Source organism: Chrysochloris asiatica, unplaced genomic scaffold, assembly GCF_000296735.1.
Source record: "Chrysochloris asiatica unplaced genomic scaffold, ChrAsi1.0 scaffold00420, whole genome shotgun sequence".
In the NCBI taxonomy this organism is placed as follows: domain Eukaryota; kingdom Metazoa; phylum Chordata; class Mammalia; order Afrosoricida; family Chrysochloridae; genus Chrysochloris; species Chrysochloris asiatica.
In genome coordinates, this window is record NW_006408938.1 from 260,436 (window position 1) to 270,417 (window position 9,982).

At 42.6% G+C, this 9,982-nt stretch overlaps 1 protein-coding gene and 1 pseudogene across 1 annotated transcript; both read right to left on the reverse strand.

The window, feature by feature from the left end:
- Positions 1-2,962: 2,962 nt before the first annotated feature.
- LOC102826357 (protein kish-A-like) lies at positions 2,963-3,181 on the reverse strand. The gene has a single exon (XM_006876859.1). The coding sequence runs from the start codon at positions 3,179-3,181 to the stop codon at positions 2,963-2,965; it is 219 nt and encodes a 72-aa protein (XP_006876921.1).
- Positions 3,182-3,811: 630 nt separating this feature from the next.
- LOC102826735 lies at positions 3,812-8,045 on the reverse strand (annotated as a pseudogene).
- Between the last annotated feature and the right edge of the window lie 1,937 nt (positions 8,046-9,982).

Consider the following 9,982-nt stretch of genomic DNA (forward strand, 5'->3'; position numbering starts at 1 on the left):
CTATTGGTTCTTTTGGCAGCCCATGGCACTTTCAATATTCTCCTTCAACACCATAACTCAAAGGCATCAATTCTTCTACGGTCTTCCTTATTCACTATCCAGCTTTCGCATGCATGTGAGGTTATTGAAAACATCATGGCTTGGGTCAGGTGCACGTTAGTCCTCAAGCTCTTCATTCTTTCTCACAGTATGTCCGAAATATGATAGACGAAGTCTGGTCATTCTGGCGTCTAAGAAGCATTCTGGTTGCACTTCCTCCACCACAAAATCTTTGTTCTTTTGGCAGTCCATGACACTTTAAATATAGTCCTTTAGCATAAGTGAAATGCATCATTTTTGTATGGTGTTCTATATTCAATGTCCAATTTAGCCCTCAAACATCTTTGCTCTTCTACACTTTAAAGAGGTCTTGTGCAACAGATTTGTATAAAGCAATACATTGTTTATTTTCTTGATTGCTACTTCCATGAGTGTTTATGTTTGATTTGAGTAAAATGAAGTCTTTGACAATTTCAATATTTTCTTCATTTATCTTGATGCTATTTATTGGTTCAGTGGTGAGGATTTTTGTTTTCTTTACATTGTGGTGCAAAGACTGTGGTCATTGGTCTTCCTCAGTAAATATTTTAAGTCCTCTTCACTTTCAGGAAGCAAGGTTACATTGCAGGTTGTTAGTGAGCCTTCCTCCAATCCTGATAGCACATTTTTCTTCATATAAACCAGATTCTCAGATTATTTGCTCAACATACAGGTTGAATAAGTATGTGAAAGACTACAGCCCTGGTGTGCACCTTTCCTGATTTTAAACCATTCAGAATTCCCTTGTTTTGTTTGAACAACTGCCTCTTGGTCTATGTACAGGTTCCTCATGTGCACAATTAAAAGTCACAGAATACTCATCCTCCATAATGCTCCCCACACATGGTCATCATTCACACAGTCACATGCCTTTGCATTGTCAATAAAGCACAGATAAATATCTTTCTGCTATTCTCTGCTTTCAGCCAAGATACATCTGACATCAGCAATGATATTCCTTATTCCACATCCTCTTCTGATTCTGACTTTCACCTTTGGAAGTTCTCTGTAAATGTATGGTTGCAGCTGTTTTTTAATTATCTTTAGCAAAATTTTACTTGCATGTGATATAAATGATATTGTCTGGAGAATTTCTCATTCTGTTCAGCACCTCTCTTTGGAATGAGCCCAAATATGAATCTCTTCCAGTCAGTTGGCCAGGTAGTTGTGTTCCAAATTTCTTGGCACAGATGAGTGAGTGCCTCCAATGCTGCATGAGTTTGTTGAGAGACTTCTATTTGCATTCCATCATTTCCCAGAAGCTTATTCTTTAGCAGTGACTTCAATGAACTATGGACTTCTTCCTTCAGTATCATTGGCTCTTGATCACACGCTATCTCTTGAAATGGTTGAACATTGACCATTCATTTTTGGTACAGTGACTCTGTGTATTCCTTCCATCTTCTTTTGGTACTTTCTAAATCAATCAGTATTTTACCAATAGAATCCTTCAATATTTCAAGTTGAGGCTTGACAGTTTTCTTCAGTTCTCTTAGCTTGACAAATGTTGAGTGTGTTCTGCTTTTTTAGTTTGCTAACTCCAGAACTTTGCACAGTTCATTAAAATATTGGACTTTGTCTTCTTGAGCTGACTTTTTATATTTTCTTTTCAACTCTTTTATCTCCTAATTTCTTTCATTTGCTTTAGCTTCTCTACACAGCAGAGCAAGTTTCAAAGTCTCTTCTGACATTCATTTTGGTCTTTTCCTTCTTTCTTGTCTTCTTAATGAACTTTTGCTTTCTTCCTGTATGACATTCTTGGTGTCATCCAACAACTCTTCTTGTTTTTGGTCTTTAGTGTCTAATGCATTAAAACTGTTCTTGAGAGGACCGCTAAATTCAGGTGTGCTATGTTCAAGTTCACTCTGTGGACTTATTTTAGTTTTGTTCAGCTTCAGCCTGAACTTTCTTATGAACAGTTAATCGTCCGTTCCACAGTCTGCTTCTGGCCTTATTTTAGCTGATGATATGGTGCTTTCCCACCGTCCCTTTCCACAGATGTAGTCAATTTGATTTCTGTGTATTTCATACGGTGAGGTCTGTGTGTATAATTGTGTTTTATGGTTTATTTGTTTTTCTATTTTTTTCTTTTTATTCTAAGAATGGAGATTCTTACTCAGAGACAGATAATTAGCTGGTCAAATTTGTGTAATCAAGACATTTATCTATACTTGACAAGAGGTTTCAGAGGCTACTATAGAGTCAACTAGGCTAAAGTTATGTTAAATATGAACATTTTCCTAATGATACTCTGAAGTCACACCTCATTAATCTCCCTTCTTAAGAAATGCATAGTCTTACTTTAAATAGCTAAAAAGTCTGTAATAAACTACAGAGTTTCCTAAGGGTCAAGGTACTCTGGTTACCATGCATTCAAAATGGTGTGGCCAGTGGAAAAGCAAGCATTATAAAATATGCAATCCTTACCAACATACACTTTGCCATTTTTCCCCCATTGAATAAAATGTAGTCCAAAAAAAAAGGTCTCATTCTATAAATTTCTATAAAGATTTAGCATTTCCAAATCACAGTGAAAGGAACTTGAGTAATAATTAACAATTTTCTATTTTATATATATACCCAAGAGATAGCTCACTAAAAATTGGTATCTGATACAACACTGGCAGAATGTAATATTGTAGTGACAATACTGAGGTTGATTGTTACAGACATATTAAACTCATTGAGTATTAAATGGTTACATCTTGAAGATTTATAGAGAACATTGGTCCAATAACAAAATTGGAGAACAGCAGCTGGAAATGTATCTATCTCACTCAATGTTCAGAGATAAAAGGGTTAACCATTCTTTCCATTATTTTTGCAGATTAGTCCTTTTTCATACTGAAATCTGATGGCAGTTAAATTCTCGAGTTTTTCCAAGTTACTGTATGAACAGGATGCTGAAGGCCATCACTATGCAGCATACTGCAACATAAGGACTCTTTTGTTCACCAATTCTGGCACACTTCCAAAATATACCAAACAATCCAGTTTTATTTCTGTCCAGGACACTGGGTGTCAAGGATTGAATATAAGTACAGGTACATATAAGCAGCAAGATTACAGTCAACAGACTCTGAAAATTGAAAATGGCAGACATAGTGAGGCCAGCGAAGCCGTGATTTATTTATTTATTTATTTATTTCCATTTTTGTTTTTATATAAAAGTGTTAAGACCACAATGAAAAAAGTTTTTTTCCATATATATATATAAATATAATAAGCCAGTTTATGAACTACATTATTTGTCTTTCCCATCTTCAGAAATGTTCTCACATTGACAATGGTTAGATAGCATCATGCCCAGACATTGACCACACAGCAAAACAAAAAATCCATAAGTACTATGATACAATTGATGTAAGAGGGGAAACTCAAAACTTTTAACATTCACCCACGAAGGGTTTTTTTTTCTTTTTCTTGATTTTGTCAGAAAAATACCAAACAGTGATTTTCTTTTTTAAAAAAAGTCACAAAAACCTGTTATAGCAGACATGAGCCAACTCCTCAGCTCAGATTATTAGTCTAAAAATTAGTCTAATAATATTAGTCTATTAGTCTAATAATCCACAAACTCACAGGGAAGTTTAAGTCAACATTGGGGGAAGTGGTGGCATAAAAATTTAAAATAGAAATCAAATACCCCACTGGGTATACCCCCTTTTCCCTTAATCCCTCCCCCTCACACTTTCCTACTCTAGCTCCATACTCCCACCTCATGGCCCAGCACTCAAATCTCCATCAGATCTAGGTCAGCTTCTTCAAAGTCATAGAAAGATTCGGTTTCACTTTCACCCTCAAAAAGCTGGTGAAGGCTTTCAGGCTCAATTGTCTCTTCAGGAGATGATCTAGGCCGGGGAGTGGAAGCTGAGGGCTCCTCAGACTGTTCCCCACTCAGCTTCAATTGTTCCTCTAGAGAGGCAATTAGCTCCTCCTGTATGTCAGCATTTCTGGCAGGTGAGTTCATGTTACCATCAGGGCCAGGCAGAACGCTAGCCACAAGGAATGATCGCTGAACTAACTCTGGACAGTCCCCAATGATGCCCAGCACCTCGCCCAGCCAGATCAACACCAGCTGCAGCAGGACATCAGAATCACATGCAGTATCTGCCATCTCCTGAGCCTGCTCTTTCCACTTTTTATGCAGGAAGTTCTTGACAGTTCGTTTGATACATACGTCTAAAGGCTGGATTTTGGAGCTACAGCCTGCTGGGACCACTGCAGGCAAAGTGCTAGAGGCACTAAGCATACCCGGTACTTCTTCTGACAAGTGAGTGTGATGACAGTCCATCACGAGCATACCTTTGCTGCACTGGCAAGCTGTGTGCTTCTGCCACACCCGGGTTGACCACAGCTCCATGATGCCATCATCACTGTAGCCACTCTTCTTTGCCTCTAACAATATAGAGTCAGGCACAGTAGTAGGTGCATCTATTTGCCCCCGGTAGAAAGCCAGGGTGGGGAGGACGGTGCCATCTGCCAGAATGGCCAGCACCACATTATACCAAGGCTCCCCCGTGCCCACTGTCTGCAGGGCATTCTCCTTGCGATCATCACTGCTCAGCACCTCTGTATCCAGGAACAAGGAGAGCTCATCAATAGCCACAATCATAGACAAGGGTAAGTCCTGGTTGTAAATCTCCCGTTGTACAAATTCAATAAAGAGTCCTGCATTCTCTGCCACATCCTTGGGTAGGGTGTGGGCTACAGCTCCTGGTGCATGGGGAGTCAGGTGGTGCCAGAGCATGAAAAGCACAGCCCATTCATAGGAGATCTTAAAATCCCCCTCCAAAGGATGTCCTATTTTGGTGGCCTTCTGGAACCAGGTCTCCTCATTTACAGGTAGCTGTTGCTCACGCTGAGTCAGCACCCACTCAGCCAGTTTCTCTTCTGTCTCTAAGCTCAGATATTTGCCTTCTAGATTCTCCCCCTGCAAGGCTTGGAAGCACAGAAGCCAAAGCCAAATACACCGCTGGGGGTTTCGGAAGTGCTCAGCTGCCTGTTCTGTGTTACAGCCTAGGGCAAACAGTACTACTTGAAGCTTCTTCACAGACAGCTGTTCCTTCTTGCCGACTCTACTGCTACTACCCCCACTAGATGTTGGCTCAGGTTGCTGAGTGGCTGGACTCCCCTCATCCTGGTCATCAACATTCAGACATTCAGCCTCCTCCAAAGCCGATGGTGGAAGAGCTACAGGCAGGGGCTGGCTGGGGGTCGGGGGTGGGGTTGCAGTTGAAGCTGGTGATGGGAGTGCCCAGGCCATGGGAGTTGGGAGCTCTTCAGGCTCAGCTGGGGTGCTTCCCGAAAATTTCACAGTGGCAGCTTTGTTGGGAGGGAAGGAAGGAGGCAGGTACATATTCTTCAAGTTCCGGTCATGTACTCGGTCACTGGTCTGACTATGTCTTGAGTGAGATATCCAAGTGAGTCCCCGTGGCAGGATGCTGCTGGATCTATGAGAAGGGTTGCATACTAAATGCTAGGCCATTGCATCTCCCATGGAGGTAACAAAGGTACATGAAGTGTACCTGAGTCCACTCACAGAATTGTTAAACAAAGCCAAATAGTTGAGGCTCTTCCTTGGAACATGATTATTGATCATGTGGTTGGCATAAGCTCGAGAGCAGCAGGTACTGTAGTGACACAGAGAACAGTGTACATAAGTGGGGAAATGATTAGGGAAATCTGGGATCTCAAAGCTTCACTCCAAAAATGTCTGCTGGCCCATGGCACTCATTTTCCTAACAGCTTTCTTTTGGATGTTGCGCTGGACAGGGGGATAAAGGAAGACAGGCAGAGGGTCCAATGAGGAGGTCAGTGGCACTGCCTCCTGCAAGGCACTGGGAGGTGTATCATTGGAAGGTACAGGAACAGCTCGTGGCTGCCCTCTAGAAGCCCGGATTGTCACCTTGGTGCCTGGTTTCAAGCCTTCTAGCTGCTTGGGTTTACGAAAGGTTTTATGGTGCTGAAGCTTGTGTTCAATTTTGTCCTTGGCGAAGAGAAACTGCAGTCGACGTTTGTTGCAGTGATAAACATTCCTCTTCTGGTGTCTCATGTAATGCTGTTGGAATGCATTGCTATTTTTGAAGGCTTTCAGGCAATAAGGGCAGAGCAGATGCCGGATATCCTCATGGATCATCCGAAAATGAACATCAACCTCACAGTACAGTGAAGAGCGATACTGACACACCTGGCAAACATAAGGCATTTCTCCAGGCTTATGAGTATCCTTCATATGCTGGAGAAACAGTGGCTCACTCTCAAATGCCCATTCACAGATCTTGCACTTGGTAGTTGATTCATAGGGACTGTGAACATTTTCCAAGTAGCACTGGAGCTGGAACTATGTGGAAAATTGGCGATAGCAGTGTTGACAGATAGTATGACCATCCACCTCACAATTCTGCTGATCAAGTTCTACATGGTGTTTCATATGGTTTATGAATCGAATATTGTTTTTTAGCCCTTTGGTACAATGTGGGCATCGGAAAGATGTGGCAACCTTAGGGAAATTTGTGAGCTGGGCTACTTTGCCACTATCCTGTCCATAGTAGAAGTCATCTACTAGCATAACGAGCTTAGTTCGGACTGTATCGCCCACGTTTTCATTTGGCTCTGGTGCTTTGGTAGGTGGTGACAGAGCAGGAATAGGAGTAGAAGAGGGTGTGGAAGCAACAGGAGCTGTTTTCTCAGGGGATGGGGGCTTTGCTACTGATGGGACACTGGATTCTGAATCCAGAGATTTCCCTTTCTTCAAGTATTCAGCCATTTCTGGGCAGCAATAACACATATGACCTCTCAAAGCTTCAGTAATATGGAATTGAGCATTATACCGGGGACAGGTTTTCCATCTACCATCCTGGAGATCAAACACTGGAATGGGAGACGTCACTTTCATTGATGACTCAGGTCCGCTGGGTCTTAGAGAGCCATGAGCTGGACTGGTATTGGAAACCACCATTGGCCCAGGACTCTGGCCCAGGGAAGAATGGTGTTAAGGGTATTCACCAGTTTGACTACATCATTGCTATTTTCACCTGTAACCCAGGTCGCTTGACAGTGACAAAGCTGGCAATGCTCACTGCAGGTGGAAAGGAGAAGGAGGGAGTTGGCTTGGGATTTGGGGTCTGGTTGGACTGACCTGGAGGCTGAACAGCTAGTTGCCCCAATGAGGCTGGCTGTGTGGCAGTGGGAGTGGTGGAGGTGCTGGGAGTGGACTTGGTCTTCTGGCACTGGGACTGTGGCACAGTGCTTCAAATGGTGAGAGTGGCTGGGATGATGGTAGTGAAGTTGTTGGTGGTAGGTCGCACAGGCATTGTGGAGCCTGGCCTCACTGGGGTCATCTGAGAGAACACTTGTGGGACTCCAACTGTCTGCTTAACAAACTGGGTACCTGGGGCTGGGACTAGAGTAATTGGTCTAATCGTTTGGCCTTGCTGTACATTCAGCACAATCCCAACCTGATTCATTGCATTTTGTACAGACTGGACATTCCTGACAGGAAATCCCTGTGTAGTGATGAACATTGGTTGTGAGGCCACAGAGGAACCAGACACACGATTGGCATTCTGCATAACCTGGACAGGCCTCAATGCTGGTTGAGTAACCATTGTTCCCAGACCAGGGGCTGGATTCTGGGTCAGGATGAGCGGTTGTCCACTTTGCTGGACCAAAGGATTGCCAGCATTGTTGTTGGCAATTAGTGTGACAAGAGTCTTCTTGGCACTGTCGCTGTTCGGTGCCCCGCTGCTACTAACGGTGGTGGATTTAGAGAGGTGCCCAGCAACGGAAGCATGGGCAGCGATGGGCATTGGAGCCGAGACTGGCTGCTGGCTCACAGAAACTGTAGTAGTTTTATCCATGGAATTATACTCTTCAACTACAGAGTCTTCAATGACATCGCTAATCTTCTGCCATGGCTCCAACTCCTCCTCCTCACAGTCCATAAACAGGTCGGTGTCCGCCATGCTCCCCTGGTCGTAGCCGCCGGTAGTCTGACCCGAGGAAGGTGCCATCGCCTTAAATGGACCTTGCACCCTACACCAGGAGAAGTGGGTGGGAGCAGGGGAGGGGACGGGGGTTTGCGGGGAGACGAAGAAGAAGAAACCGTTGAAAGCTCGTCTCCCCGATGGTGAAAGGAAACCTCCCTCGGGTTCAAGTGAATTGGGGTGGATTTTTTTTCCCTGAGGGGGGGCAGAGGGCCCCCGAGGGAGGGAGGTGGGGGGACTAAGAAAAGCGGCTCCATGTACGGGAGCTGGCGCTGGGGAGAGAAATGCCGACTCCCCCCACCAACCCTCTCGCCCCGCCGATTTATGTTTTTTTTTAAAAAAGGTATTTGCTGTGAAGAAATCATTGGTCTTGCAAATTCTACTATGTAATCTCCAGCATCATTTCTATTATCAAAGCCATATTTTCCAACTACTGATCCTTCATCTTTGCTTCCAACCTTTGCATTCCAATCACCAGAAATTATCAGTACATCTAGATAGCATCTTTGATCAGCTTTAGCCTGAAGAAGTTGGTAGAATACTTCTATTTCACCATCACTAGCTTTAGTTGTTGGTGTGCAAAGTTGAATAATACTGGTATTTTCTGATCTTCCTTGTAGGTGTATGGATATTATCTTATAATGGACATCATTGTACTTCATGACAGATCTGTCTATCTATCTATCTATCTATCTATCTATCTATCTATCTTTCTATCTATCCATCTATCTATCTATCTAGAATATGAACGCATATTTTTCCTTGATTTATCTTCTGGGCATAGGAAACCATGTGATTGTCAGATTCAAAATGGCCTATACCAGTCCATTTCAGCTCACTAATGGCTAAGATATTGATGTTTATGCAATCCATTTCATTTTGACAGTTTCCAAATTTTCCTAGATTCATACTTCATACATTCCATGTTTGGATTATTAATGGATGTTTACAGCTTTTTCTCTTCATTTTGAATTGTGCTCCATCAGCAAATGAAAGTCCCTAGGCTTCACTCTATTCTTGTCATCATGGTCAACTCTTCTCTCGTAGGCAGCCCTTCCTTATTTGTATTTTGAGTGCCTTACAACCTGAGGGGCTCATCTTCTGGCATGTATTTGACAATACTCTGTTGCTCTTCATCATGTTTCAATATTCAATATTCTCGTGCTGACAGTGTTCCATTTTTTATTCAAAATGTTTCAGTGACCAAATATTTGGAAGTAGGCCATCTTTTTTCTTCCTAGTCTATCTTGTCTGGAAGCTCAGCTGAAACCTGCCCAGTGTGGGTGATCATGCTGGTATTTAAAATACCCATGGTGTACTTTAAGAATCACAGCAAAACACAAGTCCCCACAGCAAGACAAACTGATAGATGAGTGGTGGCAATAACTTCATAGGCATGTGAACGAAGGACGGTGAATTAGAAAACCATTGAAGAATTGATGTATTTGATGTGTTTGAGTTGATGTTTGAGGAAAATATTAAAAGTATTATGGATCATCAGAAGAACAAACAAATCTGTGTTGTCAGAAGTACAATAAGAGTGCTCCTTAAAAGCCAGGATGGTGAGACTCATATTTCAGACATATATCAGGAGGGGCCAGTCCGTAAGAAAGGCACTCTGCTTGGTGGATGGAAGGTCAGCAAAAAACAGAAAGACCCCCATTAAGATAGACTGACATAGTAGCAGCACAATGGGTTCAAGTTAAAAATTCTGAGGATGTCGCAGGCCTGGGCAGTGTTTTGTTCTGTAGTGCCTAGGGTTGTTATGAGTTGGAACAACAACAAGAATTGATTGCTATCTTTTTGCTTTTGCTTTTTGGTTGCTTCTGGCTTATTTAGCAATTTTTTTGTGCTACTTTGAAGGTTTTTGTGGGCTTTCTTGTCTTTTTCTTCATTTGTACTGTTAAAGTGTTATA

Excerpts from the sequence above, each read along its gene's own strand:
- LOC102826357 (XM_006876859.1), bottom strand. The coding sequence starts at position 3,181 with ATGTCTGCCATTTTCAATTTTCAGAGTCTGTTGACTGTAATCTTGCTG.